General features: G+C 40.1%; 1 protein-coding gene across 10 annotated transcripts in view; it reads right to left on the bottom strand.

The window, feature by feature from the left end:
* FAM81A (family with sequence similarity 81 member A) overlaps window positions 1-23,300 on the bottom strand; it is a 128,671-nt gene that overhangs the window by 26,506 nt on the left and 78,865 nt on the right. For all 10 annotated transcript variants that reach the window (XM_073877093.1, XM_073877096.1, XM_073877091.1 and 7 more), the window contains one exon: window positions 11,792-11,910. In XM_073877093.1, the coding sequence (XP_073733194.1) occupies window positions 11,792-11,910 (119 nt within the window). The remainder of the gene's footprint in view (window positions 1-11,791; window positions 11,911-23,300) is intronic.

Below are 23,300 nucleotides of genomic sequence, written 5' to 3'. Positions count from 1 at the left end.
CCACAGGGCAAGAGAGGTAAGAACTGGCTCCACTCGTGACAGAACACAGGAACCAGGGTAACCAAAACCAGAGACTTGAGTGGGGCTCCACCAGCTATGGAAAGCTCAACAAAACAAAACAAAACAAAAAACCTGGATCAAATGAGTTTAAAAGAAATATGTTTAAGATACTGAAAAAAATCAAAGAATAATATCTATCAAGAGAACTCTAAATTATTAAAAAAAAAAATAGGCGGAGAGGAAAGAAGAACAAGTGGGTAAGAGAAAAATGAGAAATCCTAGAAGTAAACCCCAGTGTCTTCGCAGACCTAACTCTAGACTGGACATGACTGAAGATAGAGTCAGTGAGTTAGAAGACAGTAGCAAGGAGCTCACTCAGAAGGCAGCAAAGACAGAGATTAAAAACACGGGAAAATAGCTAAGAGACAAGGAGGACAAATAAAGACATGTTAACACAGAAAGAGGAGTTGAGAAGTCCCCAAAGATGGAAATGGAGAGAATGGCCTATCTGAAGGGTGAGTGCTGACAGTTTTCTAAAACTGAAGAAAAACATGAGTTTTCAAGCGTTCAGTGAATACAAAGTGGTGTAAGCAAAATAAAAAGGGCATAGTGAAATTCTGATAACCTATTACAGATAAAATCTTAAAAGCTACCAGAGACTAAAGACAGGTAACCTACCAAGGACCTACTGTAAGACTGACAGCACACAGTAGGTATCAGAAGACAGCAGATACCATAATGGTGGAAGATGATGGAGAAACATCTCCTTAGGATCGAGGGTAAATAACATATTATTCAAGAAAAAAACGCAAGATAAAGACAGAGACCGTTTTAGACATGCAAAGATTAAGAAATGTATTGCCCACAAACCCCAAACTGAAAGAGTCACTAAATCGTGTACTTCAATAAAAAGAGAAGAGTATCCAGGAATGCCTGGCTGGCTCAGCTGGTAGAGTATGTGACTCTTGATGTTTGGATTGTAAATTTGAGCCCCACATTGGGTATAGAGATTACTTAAAAATCTTAAAAAAAAAAAAAAAACACTCAGAGAAAGGACTGGGATGCAAGAAACAATGGTGAACCAACTGAGATTATTGGTAAATTTAATTTATTGTATACGCTGAAGAAAGTAAGCTACCAGCTCAATTATTCCAACCTTAAAAGTCTTTTCTTGGTACTGGCTCACATTTACCTGAAGCTGAACAACTTGTTTAACTCATTTTGTTAAAATGCTATAATTCTCTTTGGAAGTAACAGAAAAAAAATTAATGGGACAAATTTTTTTGTAAATATTGACTTAAATACTTAAAATATTTTCAAAAAATATTTTAAACAATCTGACAAAACTGCATATATGCATTTAGATTTTTCAATATTCATAGTACAATATACACAATTAAGCAATAATTATGCCATTGTTCTTCTGTATTAGAAATCTTTTTTGAATGTCAATGCCCAATGTTGGAGAAGTTTGTAGAATCAAGGTGTATCACACACTACTGGTGGAAAAATAAATTTTACAAGCTTTCTTTAGGGCAACTTGGCAGGATATACCCCAAATCTTGAAACATGAAATATTTCTCTGTGCCTTTCAATCTAGTGTCCAGTGAATACAAAGTGGGGTAAGTAAAATTATTCGGTATTAACCCCAAAGAAACAAAGCTGTGAGAAAAAAAAAAAAGGCAAACTAAATATAGTTCTGTATCTGTGTAAATTCCTGCTGTTTAACTTGCTTCTATTTTAGAATACAGACCAAAATCCTTTAAAATGCCCAAAAAAGGTTGCTCCCTACCCTTTAATTTCCAGCATCATCTCACACATCTCTGTCCCTTTTCTCCTCCTTTTCATCCAGCAACATTGATTATATTTCAGGGCTTTGAACTTACCTTACTCCTTCCCACTTCGAGGCCTTGACCCATGCTGTTTTCTGTCTGGAATATTCTTCTCTGACTACTTCACTTGGTTAGCTCCTATTCATCCCTTAGAGCTAAGCACACAAGTCATTTCCTTAAGGAAGCCTTCCCAGAGCCCCTAGAGATCAGGCACACCAATTATACAATTCGAGAATGCCCCACATATCTCTTTTGCTGAACTTCTTGTAACTAAAACTTTTTATGATTGTCATTATTTTGGATCGCTTACTTCTTGTTTCCATAATATACTCTCATTATCGGTCCATGCATGGCTCACTTTATTCAGTTAATTGTTTTTAATAACTGCTCCCATGAAAGTAAGCATTTTGAATCTTGTATCATCATTCCCTTGTTTTCCTATTAAGATAATTAATTAAAAGCCAAGAAACACACTTTTAACCACAGAGAACAAACTGATGGTTACCAGAAGGGAGGTGGGGTGGGTGGGTGAAATAGGGGATGGGGATAAAGGAGTGCACTTGTGATGAGCACCAGGTGATGTATAGAATTCCTGAATCACTGTGTTGTACACCTGAAACTAATATAACACTGTATGTTAACTATCCTGGAATTAAAATTAAATTGACTTTAGACAATTAATTGCATGCACACATGTATGTAAGTACATATATATGTACATATGTATGTACATATATATGTACATATATAATAGCATGCATATTTCTCAAAAGTATGTATATGGATGTTTTAGTTGAATTTAACTTTTACAAAAGGCATTATGTCATATGCAATATTTTGGTACTTATTTTTTCCACTTATTATATTGCTAAGACTCATCTATATTGCCATATGCCACTGTAGTTCATTTTGACAACAGAATAACATTCTATTGTACATTATAATTTACTTGCCCATACTCCATTGATGGGCACTTTGGGTTATTTCAGTGTTTTGCTATTGTGAATGATGCTGTTGTGAACAGGACCCCTTGTGGTACAAGAATTTCTCTTATGCAGAAATTGATGGATCATGGATATGGGAATGTTCAACACTGGAAATGTTCAATATCAGACTCCACTAACTCATACTCCCACTAGCAATGCATAAGAGCTCCTAAGAAGCTACAACCTATCTAAATGCTTGGCATTTTTAGATGTCAACTGTGTGAAAAAAACATATTTTGTTGGTTTCTGAATTTTCATTTCCACATCATCCACAGATGTTAAATCTCTTCACATGTTTATTGACCAATTATGTTTCTGCTTTGGTAAAATGTCATTCACTTTTCTTACCCATTGTTATACTGGGTTGTTGTAATTATTCTTATTAATTTGTAGGAAGTCTTTATATGTTCTTAACACTAATCCTTTACCAGCCAATATCTTCCACAATTTGTAATACCTCCTTTTCATCTTTAAAGGGTCTTTGGATGAGCAATGTTTTAAATTTTAATATAATCAAATCCATCCTCCCCTTGTCAAAAAAAAAAAACCCTCCCCTACCTAAAGGTCGAAAAGATATTCATCTATATTTTTCTATTAAAAATTTTTAAGTCTGATGGACATTGGGGAGGGTGTGTGTTATAATGAGCACTTGGTATTATATAAGACTGATGAATTGTGCACAGACCTGTACCCCTGAAACAAATAAAACATTATATATATGAATTGAATTTAAATTTAAAAAAATTTTAATAAATAAGGAAAGCAAAACTTAGAAACCCCCAACAAGAAAAATAAAACAAAGTTTTTAAGTCTTATTTTTAGCATTTAACCCCTTTCCCCATCCAGAGCTGATTTTGTATCTGGTATGAGGTAGGAAAAAAATTATTCTTTTTTGACATGGATAATGTATTTTTCAGCTCCATTCATTGAGCAATCCCTCCTTCCTCCACTGATCTGCTATGCCATCTATGATATATATCAAACATCCCACACATCTGTGGTTCAATTTGCATACGCTCTATTCTATTCCATTGTTTACTTTTTCTATCCCTAAGCCAAGAGCACATAGTTTCATAACAAGTCTTGCTATCAGGTAAGGCAATTCTCCCCTCCCTGGTCATGTTCAGGAGCATCATGGATATTTTTTGACTCTTAACCTTTACATATAAACATTAGGGTCATTTTATCAAGTTCAATTTAACACTCTGTTGGGATATTAACTGGAATTTCATTGATTCTGAAAATCAATTTGAAAGAATTGATATCTTTAAAAATATTAAGACTTCCTACCCTTGAATATATCTATCTCCACTTACTTATGTTTTATTATTTCTTAATCAAATTTTTAAAAATTTTCCCTATAGCAGTCTTGAACAATTTTTGTTAGATTTCTGCCTAGTTATTATATATTCTCTGATTTTATTTTAAGTATGTTTTCTAGGTATTTGCTATTGTTTTATGGTAAAGAAACTGACTTTTTAAAAATTTTTTTATTATGTTAATCACCATATATTACATCATTTGTTTTTGATGTAGTGTTCCATGATTCATTGTTTGTTCATAACACACAATGCTCCATGCGGAACGTGCCCTCTTTAATACCCATCACCAGGCTAACCCATCTCCCTACCCTCCTCCCCTCTAGAACCCTCAGTTTGTTTTTCAGAGTCCATCATCTCTCATGGTTCGTCTCCCCCTCTGACTTACTCCCCTTCATTCTTCCCCTCCTGCTATCTTCTTCTTTTTCTTTTTTCTTAACATATGTTGCATTATTTGTTTCAGAGGTACAGATCTCTGATTCAACAGTCTTGCACAATTCACAGCGCTCACCATAGCACATACCCTCCCCAATGTCTATCACCCAGCCACCCCATCCCTCCCACCCCCAACCACTCCAGTAACACTCAGTTTGTTCCTGAGATTAAGAATTCCTCATATCAGTGAGGTAATATGATACATGTCTTTCTTTGATTGACTTATTTCACTCAGCATAACACCCTCCAGTTCCATCCACGAGATCTCATTCCTTTTGATGGCTGCATAATATTCCATTGTGTATATATACCACATCTTCTTTATCCATTCATCTGTCGATGGACATCTTAGCTCTTTCCACAGTTTGGCTATTGTGGATATTGCTGCTATAAACATCGGGGTGCACGTACCCCTTCGGGTCCCTACATTTGTATCTTTGGGGTAAATATCCAGTAGTGCAATTGCTGGATCGAATGGTAGCTCTATTTTCAACTGTTTGAGGAACCTCCATACTGTTTTCCAGAGTGGTTGCACCAGCTTGCATTCCCCCTCCACATCCCCGCCAACATCTGTCGAGGAAACTGACTTTTGTGTATTAATATATCTACCCACCTTGCTAAGTACACATTAACAGTTCAAAAGAGAAGAATATCTGACTTGAACGGATGGAACAAACACTTGAGAAAACCCAATACAAATTCATAGATTCTTAATGAATTAGGAATGTAAAAAAACTTACTTAATCTGATAAATCTATGTTAAAAAAAAAACTAGAGCAGGGGCACCTGGCTGGCTCAGTCAGTTGAGTGAGCAATTCTTGGTTTCAGCTTGGGTCACGATCTCAGGGTCCTGGGATCCAGCCCCATGTTAGGCTCCATGCTCAGCATGGAATCTGCTTGGGATTCTCTCTCCCTCTCCCTCTGCTCCTCCCCACTGCTAGTGCATTCTCTTTCTCTTTAAAAATAAATAAGTAAACTTAAAAAAAAAAAAAACCTACAGCAATTATCTTTCAAAATGGAAGAACACTGTAAGAATTTCATTGAAATAAAAACCAAGAGAAAGATGCCCCCAATCACAACATCTACTTAACATTGTATTGGAGGGTTTAGCCATTGCAAAATGACAACAAAAAGAGACTAAGGATACAAGGATCAGAAAAGAAGAAATAAAATTGTCATTATTTACAGATGATATGATTTCTACAGAAAACTCCAAACATCTACAAATAAATTATTCAAATCATAAGTGAAACTAAATAATTGTACTGCAGTAAGTTTGATGTCTATCTCCCCTACTAGATAGAATATAAATTGCAAGCAAGAGGGACGATATCTGCCCTTTTCATCACAAAAACCCTAGTGTCCAGTACACTGCTTTGCATGCAGTAGAGGCTCAATAAATATTATTGAATGAGTGAACATAAAGAATATTTACTATGTACCACACACTGTGCAAGATCCTTGATACGTATTACTTCATTTCATCTTCACAAATCATCCCCATTTCACAAATGATGGTTAAAAAAAGCACCAAATACAGACCCTTCTTTTTTGAGTTCATAATTTTTTATCAAAATATTTAAATCTGGGGCGTGGCTCAGTCAGTTAAGTGGCTGCCTTCAGCTCAGGTCATGATCCCAGGATCCTGGGATCGAGCCCCACATCGGGCTCCCTGCTCAGTGGGAAGCATGCTTCTCCCTCTGCCTGCCACTTCCCCTGCTTGTGCTCTCTCTCTGTGTCACATAAATAAAAAAAAAAATATTTAAAAAAATTTTAAATCTTATTGGGGGACATCTGAGGTTTGAACATACCATGAAATTAAAAAAATTTATATTATAGAAAGACTTTATTTTCCAACCCAAACACAGCTTTCCGTTTAGAAACTGTCAGATATTGGGCGCCTGGGTGGCTCAGATGGTTAAGCATCTGCCTTCGGCTCAGGTCATGATCCCAGGGTCCCGGGATCTAGTCCCACATCGGGCTCCCTGCTCCTTGGGAGTCTGCTTCTCCCTCTGCTTCTCTCTCTCTCTCTCTCTGTCTGTCATGAATAAATAAAATCTTTAAAAAAAAAAATAGAAACTGTCAGATATCACTACATCAGACCAGTTTCATTATCTTTGCAGAACTGTTTGAGGTACAGATTAAGTTTGAGAAAGTTATTTAGAAAGGTCTCAAAATTATCCTGATGCTCATGGCTCACTGATTTTCACTAGTGATAGCTTGGGTTCAGTATTACTTCTCACTTGGAAACACAAATACTACAACATAAATTTCCATTAACACCAAGGAGTAGTTACATAGATTAAATTACGGCACCCCCATGTAGCAGGACCCTCCATATCCAAGGAAGTAGAAAGCTAGATCTACATGCATACTTGAAGAAAGCCCACAATATATTGCTATGCGGGAGCACTGAAATTGCAGAATAATATATATAATACTTGGTAAAATTAAACTCACACTGTTAGGTAATTGTTATGCTGCAAATCATCATATTACTATGATGATAAATTATCACCTTATAACTATGTATAAAAAAAGTCTAAAAGGACAGACAGCAGGCTGCTAAACATTAGTTACCCGTAAGGAGTAAAACAGAGCAAGGGGCTGGTGAGCCTTCATTTTTTTATGTTACATGTTTCATAATGTTTCTATTTATTACCAGCACATTTCACTTCTATACGTTTATAAATAAGGGGACAAACCAGTGGTGGGGGGGGCACGGGGTGTGTGTGTGTGTGCAGGGTAGGATACCAAAGCCTGCCATCAGAAAACACACACAGTGGAATCAACTCCCATTTTCTTATGTTAAAAAGAAAGTTATCCTTACTCTCAAATATTTCAGGAAAAAAAACTTACATGGTGAAAAGAATAATAGAGTAAATAAATGTTAACACTTGTGAATCTTGCAAATTTTCTGTAGGTTTCAAATTATTTCAAAATAAAGAGATAAATAAGAAAAAAGGGGGCAGCTATATAGCGGTCTTAGCTAATATCTAATTAAAGGCATCATTCTTGTCTTAAAAAAAAACACTCATAAAAGACAGCCTCAGGGTTCTAAATATAGCTGTGTGCATGGCTCAACAGCTTTTGTTAAACAAGAATTCACAATGAATCTGACCAGTTGCCCTATTTTATCCCAATGTTATATTATAGATGAACCAATAATGTAGTCATTCCAAAATTTCCCTTTTCAGGTCTTTAGACAGCTGTCTCCCAGGTGCAGTTCTTGGTTGTGGCCCTCATGCGGCAGAGTAACTTTTCACCTGGTTATCAGATCAATGGTCGGGATGTGGTCAGAAGTCCATCAACAGAGTCCCAAACGTCTAGCAATGGACCTGACCAGGCAACATGCTTAAGCAGAATGTCTCTTATAGTCTGTGACACGGTAGCACAGCGCACCAAAGGCAGTGACATTTAAAACATTAAGTTGTTCATATTCCATATTATTATTACCTATAATATATATAATAATCCCTGCATATATACAAAATTAAGCCCTTAACGGCAGGCAATAATTTAATTGAATCAAATTGTAGAGCAATTTATGTCACAGGGTATTGTCAAAAACAGTAGATGGGCACCTGGGTGGCGCAGTCGGTTAAGTGTCCGACTCTTGGTTTTAGCTCAGGTCATGATCTCATGGTCGTGAGACTGAGCCCCAAGTCAGACTCCACGCTCAGTGCGAGTCTGCTTGAGATTCTCTCTCCCACTCCTCTGCCCCTCCTGTTCATTCTCTCGCCCCCGACCCAATCAATCAATCAATCAATCAATCTTTAAAAAACAAACAGCAAACAAACAGTAGAGCAATTTACCAGCAATTAATGGAGCCTAAGATCTGGGTGTGATACCTGCAGAGGCCACCAGCTTAATAAAAGATCGGGGAAAGAGACAGTCAAAGAGAGTCTTGCTAAAACCACTGTCTTCACAGGATGACTGAGCACCAGATGCTTTATTTTGCAGGGGAAACAGACATCACTAAAATAACCCAGCCAAGTCACTAAACAAACAACAACAAAAGCAAATGGGGGTAAGGGCTTGTCAACATCCAGGACTGCTATGCTCTCTTACCTAAAATGTCCAGTTCTTATTAAAAATTATGAGACACACAAAGACACCAGAAAATGTGAACTAAACACGGAATAAAAGCAGGAAAAGAAACTGCCAGTGAGAGGGAACAGGTGTCAGATTTAAAAGACACAGACTTCAAGGCAGCCATAATAAATGCGGGATGATCAAAGAAATAGAGAAAACACCCTTTAAGAAGTAAAGGAAGGTATAATGACAAAGTCTCATCAAGTAGAAAATATCAACAAAGAGACAGAAATAATTTTTTAAAAGGACCAAATGGACCCAATCAAGAAAATGAAAAGAAAACCCTTAGAAAGGGGGAAAACTTTTTCAGCTCAGATATCTGATAAGTGAACTGAATCTAGAATATATAAAGAACCTCCTACTGCTCAATAATAAAAAGACAATTAATCCACTTAAAAATGGGCAAAGGATCTGAATAAACAGTTCTCCAAGGAAGACGTACGAATGACCAATAAGCACGTTGAATGATGTTTAGTACAATTAGTCAGTAGGGAGATGCAAATCAAAACCACAAGACAGGGAGCCTGGGTGGCTCAGTCATGAAGCATCTGCCTTCGGCCTAGGTTATGATTCCAGGGTCCTGGGATGGAGCCCCGCATCAGGCTCCCTGCTCAGCGGGGAGCCTGCTTCTCCCTCTCCCCACTCCCCACTCGTGCTCTCTCTATCTCTCAAATAAATAAATAAAATCTTTAAAAAAAAAAAGGGTTAAATATAGAGTCACCACATTACACAACAATTACACTCCTAGGTATATCTAAGAGAAATAAAAACATATGGCCACACAGAAACTTGTATGTGAATGTTTGTGGCAGCATTATTTATAAGAGCCTAAGATTTTTAATCTGATAATGTCTAATTTATCTCTTTTTTCCCGTGCACCTGGACTTGCTTACCTTGAGGGAATTTGTGCGTCTGCCTCAGTCTGCAGCTATCTCTCCTCTAAGGCTCTGATGCCACAAAAACAGACCTTGTAGAGGAAACTGGAAGTGGCCGCTGAGCAGAAGGCCAAGTAATGGACCAACTGTTCCAGTAGGAATGGGAAAGCTGAACTCCCTTAGCTCCACTTTAGGGGGGAGGGGAAACCCTCTGAGAAAGTCCTGTTCAGAGTGTGCCGCTCTTAGTGGGGTAAAAAGGCGTCTCTCTCCTCCACTCAGAATCACAGGGGAAGCCGCGGAGCCTGCTTTCTATCAGTGAATCACCAGTGGATCCATAAACGCTAGAAAATAAAACCTGAAACAATACAGAAGCCTAATAATTTAAGACTATCACTTAAAAAGTTCATACCCCTGGGGCGCCTGGGTGGCTCCGTCGATTGAGCATCCGACTCTTGGTTTTGGCTCTGGTCGTGATCTCAGGGTCGTGAGATCCAGCCCTGTGCCGAGCCCTACATCGGGCTCTGCGTTCAGCATGGGGTGTGCTTAAGATTCCTTCTCCCTCTCCCTTTGCCCCTCCCCTGCTCACACTCTCTCTCTCTCTCTCTCAGATGAATAAATAAATCTTAAAAAAAAAAAGCTCATACTCCTCCAATTCAATGCAAGAAAGCTAAAACTTCGCCAATGAATTTTTTTTCACGTAAGTTGATTTCAACAATAAGTCTCATTAGCATTCTGGGGATAGACTAGTAGAGCCACAAAAAGCAAAAATAGGGGGTGCTCACAACAAATGTTTGTGATTGTTTCAGAGTAAAGTACTTGTTGCATGGGCAGATCCTCAAATTTTCCAGAAGTCCCTGCTCCGCCCTGTAGCTCTGAAGCCCTTCTAATTCCTCACTCTTCTGGGAGGTATCGCAGAAAGGGGTTGCTTTTAAGCCAATCTCCACAAAAAGAATCCAGGTTTTTCAGTCCTGTTACAGTGATTTTCTAGATCATTAATTCATCCAAACATTTATTGAGTATCTACTCTTTTCCAGAGAACTGTTCTATGCACACATATTACAAAAGTAAAAGATATGGTACTCTGCCCCAAGACAGCAAAGAAAACAGATAGATTCAATAGAACAGAATGCTAGGGGAGCTCAGGAGAGTGGCCTATCAGGGAAGACTTCCTGGAGGAGGCAACATTTGAGCTGAACTTGAAACGCTGACTAGAAGTTATAAAAAAAGGGGGAAAGGCATGCTGAGTGCAAGAACAGCATGTGCAAAGGTACACAGATAGGAGAGCATGGCCCATTCAGGGAATAACAAATAGCGGATCACTGCTGAAAGTTACAGTGCCAAGGGTGAGAGAGATAAGGAAGTCAGTGGGGTTCATCACCAAGGGTCATACTAAGAAGACTGGAGCTGACCCAAATGAGAATAGAAAACCACACAACTAGGCCTACATTCAATCCATGGAGCCCTGTGCTATGAGACTGATGTTCACCCACCAGACCCAAACCCAGCATTCAAGGTCCTTCATGTGCTGTCTGCACAAATACCCCAACACTACCCTCCTCTGCTCCACAGAGGCTTTGGATCCTGTGGGTCCTGTTCTTTCTTCCATCCAACCCTTTACAGACCACCCTCATTTTCACATCAGCCTGATTCGAACAGCTCCCGTGTAGACTTGTACTTGACTCTTAATGGCAGCAGAGGGCAGAAGCGGCCCATAAATATTTTAGAAATCGTTCATTTCCAACAGGTTCTTGGGTGACTCCAACGCTGCTGGTCCACAGAGCATGCTTTCAGTAGCAAGGGGATGGAACAGCGCCTTCTATACTATCTGAGGTCAAAGATCTCTTTTTCTAAATTTCTAATCTATGGCAGACCAATATTTTCAGAAAATAAAATAAAAATAAATTACAAGGAAAATGAAAATTTTAAAAGAGACACACAAAATTAAGTCTCAACTTTATCTTATTGGGGTCAATAAACGTAATATTTCGAATGCCAAATTACACAGGTCTGCTGTGCTCTCCCATCAACATTTACTTCCCTGAACACAGCATCAACTGCAGCAACATAAGAAATCATGGCATGCTCATAATCAGGTGTAAATTCTACCTTAGATTTTACGGGCAAAGGAGGGGATATACTAGAAGAACACAAAGAATTTGCTTTGGGGCTTTGTGAATATATACTTTGTGAAATGGAGTTGATGAGAAACAGCTCTTGGTAGATCCAGTCCCACACATCCGACCACCTACCTTGCCACTCTTCCCCGAAGGTCTCCCAAACCGGAGAGCTGACGCATCTCCAGAGTCTTTAAGGCAGAATTCGTTCCATAGCTGATGTTGTCCCGGGCCCGGATCTGCTCCTGGAGTACCTGGGCGACACAAAAAACCACCAAGAGGGTCATCTGAGAATGTACCTGCTGCCACAAAAGCATTTTCTACTTTTGGCAAAAATAAGAACATTTAACTCCATTCATAAGAGGCTCCTTTTTAACAGCCACCTGATATACACGTGTACAGAGAAGCAGGGGCTTAGAGAGACCTGAGATCTCACACAGACACAGTCCCTTAATCTGCCACTAAAAACCCTGAGACTTGGGTGTCACGTGACTTGGTGGAGGCCCCCCCCCCCCCCCCCCCCGCCCCCCTCTCCTGCTGCTGTAGGACGGGGCAAAGCTCAGACTGGGACTAAGACCCTGGACATTTGCTATACAGTTCAGAGCTCTTTCTACCACCCCAGGCTATTTTTCAATAGTCATTGCTTTAAGTGAACACTGCCGAAATTTATCAGGAAGCAAAAAATTAAGAACAAGTAGGGACAGGGATGGGCAGGGGTTGTCAAACAGGTCCAAATTCAGTTCCTCTAGCTGTGTGGTCCTGGGCAAGTGTGTAAAGTTCTCTTAGCTTCCTTGTCCTCCTCTGTTCAAAGGTGACTGTACTCTTCAGGGCACTGTGAATGTTACAGGAGATAGAACACAGGAAGCACTTATAATACCTAGCATGTAGCCAGGACAGCAAATGCTGATCTTCTTCTAGCACTTATCTGAGAACAGTATTTATGCTGGAAAGGCAGAATGGTGTCTCTTAGAAAGGCATTAAATGAAAGCAGAACGGCTCGAAGATCAGGTGGCCCAGCGGAAGCGTGGCCTCGTGGAGCATCCACCCTGGGAAATCCTCGAAGGAATGATGGAGATGGGGATGGTGAGGACAACCCCTGGTTGTTTACTGAGCACGTACCAGACAGAGGAGCCTGGTGCTGCTGCATGCTGCCATGCACCAAATCAAATCCACGCTCTCAGGACCCCCATGTTATGGGCCAGGACTGAGGCACAAGCAGCTGATATGATACATCCAAAGTCACATGGACGGCAAGTGACCAGCCAGGACTGACCCAGCAGCCTGGCTCCAGAACCTACGCTGTAACCGCTCTGCCATGCTGCTCCCCAAAAAGGAAAGAGGTTAAGCTGAAGCACGACAGACAGACATAGACAGACAGACAGACGGACGGACGGACGGACTAGAGAACCTGAGTCCTAGGTCACAGGAGACCACTCAAAAGCAAAAGGTTATATCCGACGTTTCTTCTATTTCCTTATTTTTTCCTACATGCCTTCCTTCCCGTCCTCCCCTTCTCCACCTTGATTCTGTCCCTCACGCTGCCCGCACCACCACTACCACCTTCCCTCCCCTTTGCAAAGAAGCCCTTGATTTCTTATATCTTTTCCCTTTCAACCATTTAAACATTTTTGTCTATTTGATTAACGTCAGCTTCATATTTTTACATTCTTCTTGCTTCCTTTTGGGTTGACTCACTCTTTTAGCTATTTTACAAGATGAGCATTGAGTTCCTTTATTTATGTCTTCCTTCATAATGAAGACTTTATTTAGAACAGTATTTGCTGTGTCCATAGGTTGGGTGTGAAGTTCTTTCCCTTTTACGGTTTTCAGTTTTGAATTCCTCTTTGCTCTGATGACATTGAGGTATCTAAGGATTAGAGTTGTGTTTTTTCATTTTCAAGCAGTTAAGTTTTTTGGTCATTTTTCTTATTTATTTCTACTTTTACTGGCTTAGGATCAAAAATATGGTCTGTGATATGTTTAGTTTTTTGAATGTATTAGGGTTTGCTTTGTGGCACATGTTTATTAAATGTTTCATGCAAAAAAACCAGTGCAGGAACAAAAGGTTCAATATTGTCTGTTAAGACTGAGTTTGTTGATTCCATTATTCACTCTCTCTAGATCTTACTTATTTTTGGTAGATCTCTCCATCTGTGAAAGATGTTTTATGAATTCCCCCCTTGTAAAATATTTTCATCGAGTTCTCCTTACATTTTTAACACTTTCATTTTATGTATTTAGCTGCCATCTTATTTGGCACATACAGATTTGTGATAAAAGTGGCCGTAACCATTACACGATAACCTTCTCTTCTGATGTGGTGCTTTTAATGTTGTTTCTTCTCGCCTAATATTAACATTGTGACCATGCTCTATAAATAAGAGAGCAAACACCTGCTTGGCCTAACTGGACGCCAGGCCCTATTCTGCATGCTGTAGGTATGTTAACCCACTTAAACCTCACATAGTACCCTCTGAAGCAGGTACCACTACTATCCCCATTTCATAGGAGGTGAAATCTCGAAGATATTAAGCAGCTTGCCCAAAGCCACAGTTATTCTGGCTCCACAGAATACCTTCAATCATGACACTGCCCTCTGTTTGTGTTTTCATTCGACCTTTCATCTCGCTTTATATAGACAATGTATGTTGCTTCCTCGCTCCTTTTCCTTATTTTGACAGGTTTAATCGGGTTGCCATTCATCGTCCTCCCTCCCCTTGTGAACTGGGGAATGTTCCTGGCCATTGCTAGTCCATGAATGTCTTCCTTCCCTTCCCCGCGTCCATAACCACACGCGTCTACTCCAGGCTCTGTTCCCACGGGGTCCTCCCCCTCCTCCAAACGAGACACTCGGCAAACCTCACGCCCACCCTTCTTCACCCTCCAACCCAAACGGCTTATTGGGAAGGATTTTACTTTTCTTCCCTCACCCCAACTCGACTTTGCTAAAATAACTTGGGACTTCTAGTTGGGTTATAATTAGAATTTTGCTTGTAAAATGTCGCTTCTATTTCAATAATTTTTTCTTCTTTTTTCAGCGCTTCTGTTACCCAGTCCCAGGCATCCTTCAATAGCCATTTACATGAAATACTCTAGGTCTTGTTTTGTGGATCACTGACTACCTCTGGGCATTTTCCCCTATCTTAGGGTCTCTGTGTAGACTCCCTAACGCTTTCCTTAGATCAGGCGCTTGGATAAAGACTGAATCCCTGCCACATTGATAATCCTCCTTCCCTCACCCTGAAGGGTAGGGATCAACTGAAAGGGTATGGAATTCTTTTTTTTTTTTTTAAAGATTTTATTTATTCAATTGACAGAGAGAGAGAGAGAGACAGAGAGAGAGGGAACACAAGCAGGGGGAGTGGGAGAGGGAGAAGCAGGCTTCCTGCCGAGCAGGGAGCCCGATGCGGGGCTCGATCCCGGGACTCCAGGATCATGATCTGAGCCAAAGGCAGTCGCTTAACCAACTGAGCCACCCAGGCGCCCCAAAAGGGTATGGAATTCTTGACTTCAAGGCCTTTCATCCCAGTGAGCTTCGAGACTGACAGGTCTGGTGCTTCTTCCTCTCTACATTTCTCAGCTCCTTATACCTAGAAGTTTGTAAGATTTTGTTCCTCTATTTTGGAGTTCAGTTTTATCAGAATGTACCTAAGTGTGGATTTTTTTTTTTTATTTCAATTCTACCTGGAACTCAGTGAAATTTTCAATCTGTTGTCTCAGATTCTTCTTCTGTGTAGTAGCTATTGTTTCTTCTCCATCTGTTTCTTTGTCTCCTTCTGGAACTCCGATTATTCACATGCCCTAGATCTGTCCCCCGAGTCTTCTATCTTTCCCCTCATGGTTTCTCTCTCTTTGTATTTGGCCCTGATGTTCCAGCATCTCTTCTACTTTGCCTTGTGGGCAACTAATTCATGAACGTAATCATCCTTGCCTCTAGCTCATCCACTGACTTTTAAAAAATTTCAGTTCGAGGGAGAAATTTTATGCCGTACCCAGATCTCTTTAAGCGTCCTGTCTTAGTCAGCTGGGGCTACAAGAACAAAATGCCACAGACTGAGTGGCATTTGAACAACAAACATCTATTTCTCGAAGTTCTAAGGCTGGGAAGTCTGAGATCAGGGTGCCAGCACAGTCTGTTCCGGTGGGGGGGGGTCCTTTCCCTGGCTTGCAGATGGCTGTCTGCCTTCCTTCTCACTGTGTCCTCACAGTGGAAAAACAAAGCAAACGAGCAAACAAACAAATAAAAAGCAGAAATAGACCCATAAGTAAAGAACAAACATGGTTGCCACAGGGGAGGGGTGGGGGATGGGCAAAAAGGGATGAAGGGGAGTGAGGGGCACAGGCTTCCAGGTATGGAATGAGTACATCACCAGGATAAAAGGCACAGCCTAGGGGATACAATCACTGACACTGTAATAGCATCGCATGGTGACAGAGGGTAGCCACCCTTGTGGCGCACACAGCACAACACACAGACTTGTGCACAGATGTACCTAAGTTGTTTCTGTGCTGCCTTTTCTCAACTGTTCTTTTTTAAGTATGCAGACAACTGCACTTACATACATTTTTTAGGATTTTCAAACTCCCTGGTAAAAAAGCAGAAATTAGCAATGTGAGGCCTTCGTGTTTTCCCTATTGGAAACCCGGTTGGAACCAGTAGAGATGGGAGTGACAGTAAAACGGAATATTTCACTGAAAGGAATGTGGAACTGCTAGACCTATCTGTTATTTGCTATAGTTTCCAGCTTTTTCTGAATGAAGAAAGCTCTATTAAGAAGAATGCAAACCAGCTACAATACCTGTGAATGACAAAACGTTAGTCATCTGAACACATTCTTGTAAGAAAACTTGAGATCTGACTAATCTGGTTCTGACACTCTCCCACTGATGAAAAGGCGCTGGTGTTGCCTTTTCATAGGAAGTAACACTTATTCGTTATAGTTTATAGAAAGCAGTACGTACTTTTTACATGTAATGCTTCAAACCTTTGTTTATTATAAGGCTTAAGACCAGGGGTTCTTAAGCATCTTTAGGGTGCGCAAGAATCCCCAGGTGGCTTGTTAAATACACAAATCCCTGGGCCCCACCCCCAGAGAGCCAAAGCTCAGAAATGCAGAAGTTCAAGGCCCACAGACCCCTGGAAGAACACTGCATCAGATGCTACAGAAATGACAAAGGCTATAACCAATCCTACTTCGTCTGAGTTGTCTCTCAATCAAGAAATCACTAAGCAAATAAAATGAACAGCAACCCACAAAAGGGGTGCGAAAAATAAACAACACGGTTTTTAAAAGGTTCAATCTTTCTAGTAAGCAAAGAAACAGAAAATAAAAGGCATACCATGATAATGCACCACTGTGGTGTGTTGATAATGGGGGATGCTCTACAAGGGTGGGGACAGGGAGTCTATGGGAACTCCGTGCTTTCTGCTCAGTGTTGCTGTGAGCTTACACTTCCTCTAATGAAGTCTATTGACAATTAAAAATTAAAAAATCATACCATTTTCTTATATTAAAAAAGCAAATATTTTTAATTTATAATACTAAAATGTATGTCGAAATTAAAAATGCACAGTTGGCCCTTCCTAATACATCTTTCTGGGACATGATCCATCAAAATATATTCACAATGTTCATAACCTTTGATCCAGTAACTCTAGCTCTTGAAATTAATCTTAAAGGAAATAATAACAAAACTGACAAAAACGTATACACAAAGATATCTTCCTAGTTAGATATACCCAGTATTTTCCAAGGTATCTATACATTATTAGGCAACCAGTCAGAAGATCGTGGAGAGCTTTTAAAAATAAGAGAAAATGTGTACAATTTAATATCAAGCAAAAAGAAAGGGTACAAAATGAATATACAACATGATTCCAGCTGTGTATAAGATACCCATAAAATAATACTAGAATATTAACGTTTTGCTACTCTCTAGAGGGGAATTATGTTTGCTTCCTCTTTTTCTATATTTTCCACAAAGGCCTTACATTATTTTTATAACCAGAAAAAAGTGTGTATGAGTGTGTGTGTTTTAATGCTTACAAATAAGAAAAGCCCATTTAACGTTCAGAATTCTTAAGCAGATGAATAAGATATTGTATCAGGAGTGCTTTCTTTGAATAATACAGAAAAGAATTACATCAAAACTTAATGAGATATTCATGTTACTGAAAAGTTATGTGAAAATACAAGGTATTAGAGAATTCTCTGATGAAGCCTCAGAAAAACAAACCCTCTGTACAGCCAGTAAGGTTCCCTAATTTGTCATTTTGGAACAATGTATCAAAGCGATGTGTTTACTTTAAAAAGGTTACATCCCTACTCTATCATCCCACTCCATTATTGTCAGTTCAATTCAAGAACCTCTTTTCTGCATGTTCATCATGTGCTGTGCCCCAGGCCTGCCTTCAGGGAGGGAACTCAGCTGCAGCAGCAGACTACAGAGCGGTAAGCACATGGCCTAAAACCATACCATAATGTTTCACAGAGCAAAGAGACACTTGGAAAAAGTGATATCCCAAATCTTCATTTATTTTTTCTAAGATATGACCTATCTTTACAAAATCTCCCTTCCCGAAGACAGTAGGAAATGGCGCTCCCGTATGAGCCCTACAACACTGTATCATGCTGTGCGTGCAAAGGTGATATGGACCCATGCCCACCCCTGGACCTCGCTCACCCAGACAAGTTAGTATTGCCTACGGATGGTCTGGAAAGAAACAGCTCTGCTTGTTTCTCCTTCTCCAACTCTTCCCAGATTTGTGAGGACTTGGAAAAGAAAGTATAACTCCAGTATCACCTGGAGAAAGGCCCAACTACGACAGGGCGGGGCCTCCTAAGATAGTATCTCCCTACATGGCTTTTTCATCTTTACAATAGGACTTAAAACTTCCCAGAGTTCCAGCTTCATATCAAACTGCCTTCTTGGCATTTCCATATGGACATTCAAGGGGTCCCTACAATTTGCCAAGTCCTAAACGAAGTCTCTCTGCCTTCAATGTGCCAGAAGTCCTGTCAGGTCTACCTCCGAAACAGATCCAGAACCCATCCACTTCTCCCCATCTCTACCGTGACTCCTCTCACCCTAATCACCTCGCCCCTCTACTGCCACGGCAGCCCCCAACCCATCTCCCTGCCTCCATTCTTGCTCCCTTACAACTCTTCCCCATATAGCAGCCAGAGTGATCTTTTTGAAACACAAATCAGTCTGTAAGCAACAGGAGGGCAAGGGTTTTTATCTGTTTTATTCACTAATGTTTCCCTAGAACCAAGTGTTTGAATTAAGTCCCTTTGCTTAAAATTAAATAATGGCTTCCCATTTCCAAACTCCAAACTTCCCATCATAACTTCCAAGGCTAAAGATCTGGTCCTAGCCCCACACACCCCACCCACCTGCCCCACTCATTCCACGACACTCCAATCCCATTGGTCCTTCTTCTGCTCCTCAAATACGCCAAGCTTCTTTCTGCTTATGGCCTTGGAATCTGCAGCTTCCTCTCTCGGAATGTTCTCTGCCCTGTGTGTCTCCTCCCCCCACACCACCACCTTGGCTTGGCTGGCCCCCTCTGTCACTCAAATCTCAGTTCACACGTTACCTAATCCACCCTCTTCCTGGAACAGCCCCATAGTCACTCTCCTTCATGTTACCAGAGCACCAGACTAAGGCTGAAATTACCTTGGTTACTTAGTGTTTACTGGCTATAAACCCTACTAGAATGTGCAGCAGGCCGAAGAGCAGAAGCCTTACATGTCTAGTCACTGCTGTAACCCCAGTGCTCCTAACAATGCCTGGCTCCCAACAGAGATCAATTAACTTAGCTCCGTGTTCTAGGACTTGGTCTTCCACATTCAAGTCTCAGAGATTATATTTAGCCAGTGTCCAGAGGTAATCAGGTCCTCAAAGATGGACTTGGGCAAGCTTAAATGTATTAGTGACAAGGGCAGAGACCAGAACACCAATTCGTTAATTTACACTGAAAAAACTCTATCAACAGAACTGAATAAATACTCAAATTGCATTCAATTCACTGTTTTCTCCCTCTAGAGTCAAGTCACATGACAAGCCACATCTAGTGGGTAGACTCAAAACAAACTGAATTTTGATAATGGTATGGTTAATTACATGTCAACCTGACTGAGCCAAGGGATGCTCAGATAACTAGTTAAACATTGTTTCTAGGTGTGTCTGTGAAGGTGTTTCCAGAAGTGATTAGCATTTGAACTGGTAGATGTCCTTCCCAAAGTGGGCAGGCATCATCCAATCCTTTGAGAGCCATGGTAGAACAGAAAGGAGGAGGAAGGTGGCATTCCCATTCTGCCTGAGTTGGGACATCCATCTTCTCCTGCCCCTCAGCACTTCTGGTACTCAAACTTGGACCAAAGTCTATACTCTTAGCTCTCTGGCTCCCAGGCCTCAGGACTACACCACTTGCTTTCCTGGGTCTCCAGCTAGCAGATGGTGGATGGTAAGACTTCTCAGTCTCCATAATCATGTGAACCAATACCTTATAATAAATAAATAAATAAATAAATAAATAAATAAATAAATAACTAACCTATTGGTTCTGTTTCTCTGGAGAACCCTGACTAAGACAGATAACATCAAAGTCCCTCTGCTGATAAACCTGTTCCAATGGGAAAAGATCACAGCTGCAGGCTGAAATTCCCTGTTTAGGTAAAATATATGAAGTCCGGCAGCCTAGACTCTCTTTGCTGACTGTGCTAGATGCACACTAAACCAAGTTTCCATCTGTGCATCCAACTATACGTTAACATGATTGTCCACACCTCTGCTGTGACAAGCTAATAAGGCACAACTCTGCACTATCACTTGAGTTCAGGGAAAACTTTCCAGTAGCCCATTTGCAGATTATTAAACTAGCAAATCATGTACAACCGAATCAACAGGTGAGGGCTTGACACAGTTTCCCCTAACCTAAGTAGGTCAAAGCCACCCCACACCAGACAGACATGAAGCCTGAGCACATGGAAATCAGGAGTAGGTCTGCCGATTCCAACCAGCAAGGTAGCAGACCCCACTGCCTGGCTCCCCAAAGTCTAAAGACACAGTGAAAACCCTTAGCACACATGGGGGTCTCAACCACTTCCCAAGCCATCAAAGTGTCATGGAAGGGGAAGCATACCACCAACAAAAGGGCCATGGACTGCTTATCAGGAGTCGGCCTCTGGAGATTGATAAAATCTTAAATGAAAGACAATACAGATAATCTAGACATGTATAATTCATAGTTGACCACATTACCTCTTCTAAATTTACAATGATGATGATGATTTGTGGAATGTTTCCGAGGAATAAATAATTGATAACATACTCCCCACATCATAAGGCAAACTGCCAACGGAGACAATGGGTGGGGATGCATTAGAACAATAAATTCTTTCATTCAACATTTATCAAGCACCTACTATGTACTACCACACAGGAGTCATCTGTTTTGATACTGGAATCTGCTGATAAAATATGGGCAATAATTACAGGGTTTTGGAAGGGCCAGGGTCCCCCAGAGCCTTTGATTATGAAACATTTTTTGAGTTCCTACTATGTGCTAGACAGTGTGGTAGGTACTAACAATAGAAAAATTAAGATCCAGTTCTAGTTCTTGAGGATCACATAGGCTAGTTTGACAATATATTTTACTTTTCTTCCTGTGTACTATGATCAGAGTCACATGACAGAGAATCATAAAGACTTATCAAGGCAAATTTGCCAAGATACAGTATTAACATGTCTCAATTTAAATAGCTCTATTAAGAGTCTGGAGTGAACTTTACATCTTGAGATGGCTACTGCTTTAGTTTTGTGATACAAAATCATCCACAGGGACAGATTTTAACAAAACAAATACCCAGTAAAATTGTATTTATTGAACTGAAAAACAAATGTAAACCAGTAATAAGAATAATTTTAAAACTAGGCAATTCACTGAAGAAATTCATTAAAAATCTAAAGACAAGGGTGCCTGGGTGGCTCAGTTGGTGAAGCAACTGCCTTTAGCTCAGGTCATGATCCCAGAGTCCTGGGATCAAGTCCCACATTGGACTCCCTGCTCAGCAGGGAGTCTGCTTCTCCCTCTGACCTTCCCACCTCCACTGCTTTCTCTCTCTCTCTCTGAAATAAATCTCAAAAAAAAAAAATCTAAAAACAAGGGGGCACTTAAGTGTCTCAGTCCGTTAAGTGTCTGACTCTTGATTTTGGCTCAGGTCATGATCTCAGGGTCCTGGGATCAAGCCCCATATTGGGGATCGAGCCCCACATTGAGCATCATGCTCAATGGGGAGTCTGCCTGAGATTCTCTCTCTCCCTCTCCCTCTGCCCCCCTCCACGTTCCTTCTTTCTCTAAAATAAATTTTAAAATATTAAAAAAAAAAAAAAAAAAAAAAAAAGAATTTAAAGACAAGGGGCACCTGGCTGGCTCGGTCGGTAAAGCATGCGACTCTTGATCTTGGGGTTGTGAGTTCAAGTCCCACACTGGGCATAGAGCCTACTTAAAAAAAAAAAAAAGAAAAAAGAATCTACAGTCAAAAATATATCTCTCATGTCATTTAAATACGGTTTGAATATCTTCACACCTCTTTTCTTTAAATATGCAAATATTGCCTTTGCATAATACCCACCATCCCAATTTTATACTACTTATAAATAAAGACTTCCTTTTAGTACTTTTTAAATTTTAATCTACACCCTGGTTTTACTTTAACAAATTTTGGCTACAATGTGGCAATTCTGATATCTCATCAAGCCTCCTAATTTTAGTTATGTTTGGGTAAACATGCTTAGACTCATAATATATATGAAACCATATAATTAGTGTTTCATATTGGAGTCTATTAAATTTCCAAACTTCCTTCTGTTACTTTACAATGATATATAGTTATTACCAGTTATAAAAAGTAAATGCTCATACATGCAAAGTACATTTTTATCAGAATCAGATTTTACTCAGTTTTTCCTTTCTACAACGGAAATCATCTTTTCATTTGCAAAACCACAAATCCAAAAATATATGTAAATGGGAAAGAGTACTGTCTGGTTCTGACAAGAATAATCATCACATACAATGTGTTTTGGATGGAAAAACAGCAGAACTGAAATTACTTTAAAACTCACTACATTGTAAATCGCTCAAAAATCACATTTTAAAAACACACCTTAAGAAAAATAATTAGCAAAAGCCTAAAGGACTGATGACTGGATGTGCAAGGATGTTTGCTAATAACTATAATGGAGCAGTTTAATGAACTTGCATCAAAGGAATGATGGGGTGGGAGAGAACTCAGTGAGAACTAAAGCTAGAATTACCTACTTTCATGAAGAAATCTTCCTGAAGGGGTAGAGATACTCAGAAAGCAAAGAATGGTCGAAAAGCACTCCCTGTCACGTTTGAGAGTTGGCTATCTAAGATCAGAGTTCTAGAAGAGCTTCCAAGAGGGAAAGGAGCATATTTTGGGATTTTAACAATCTGGGTTTAGTCTCAGCGCTGCCACTTCTTGGCCTTGAGATCTCAGACAAGTGCCTTCACTTCCCTGGGCCTTGGATGCCTCATCTGAGAAGGTTGCAGTCTGTACAGATGACTCCAGGGTCTCTTCTTCTTCTCTTTCTGCTACCAGCAAATCTGCAA

This window comes from Callorhinus ursinus, unplaced genomic scaffold (assembly GCF_003265705.2).
Source record: "Callorhinus ursinus isolate GAN/ISIS: 27379988/994484 unplaced genomic scaffold, GSC_fseal_2.0 scaffold25, whole genome shotgun sequence".
In the NCBI taxonomy this organism is placed as follows: domain Eukaryota; kingdom Metazoa; phylum Chordata; class Mammalia; order Carnivora; family Otariidae; genus Callorhinus; species Callorhinus ursinus.
The sequence above is the reverse complement of the archived record's forward strand: the minus strand, read 5'-3'. Positions and strand labels throughout refer to the sequence as shown.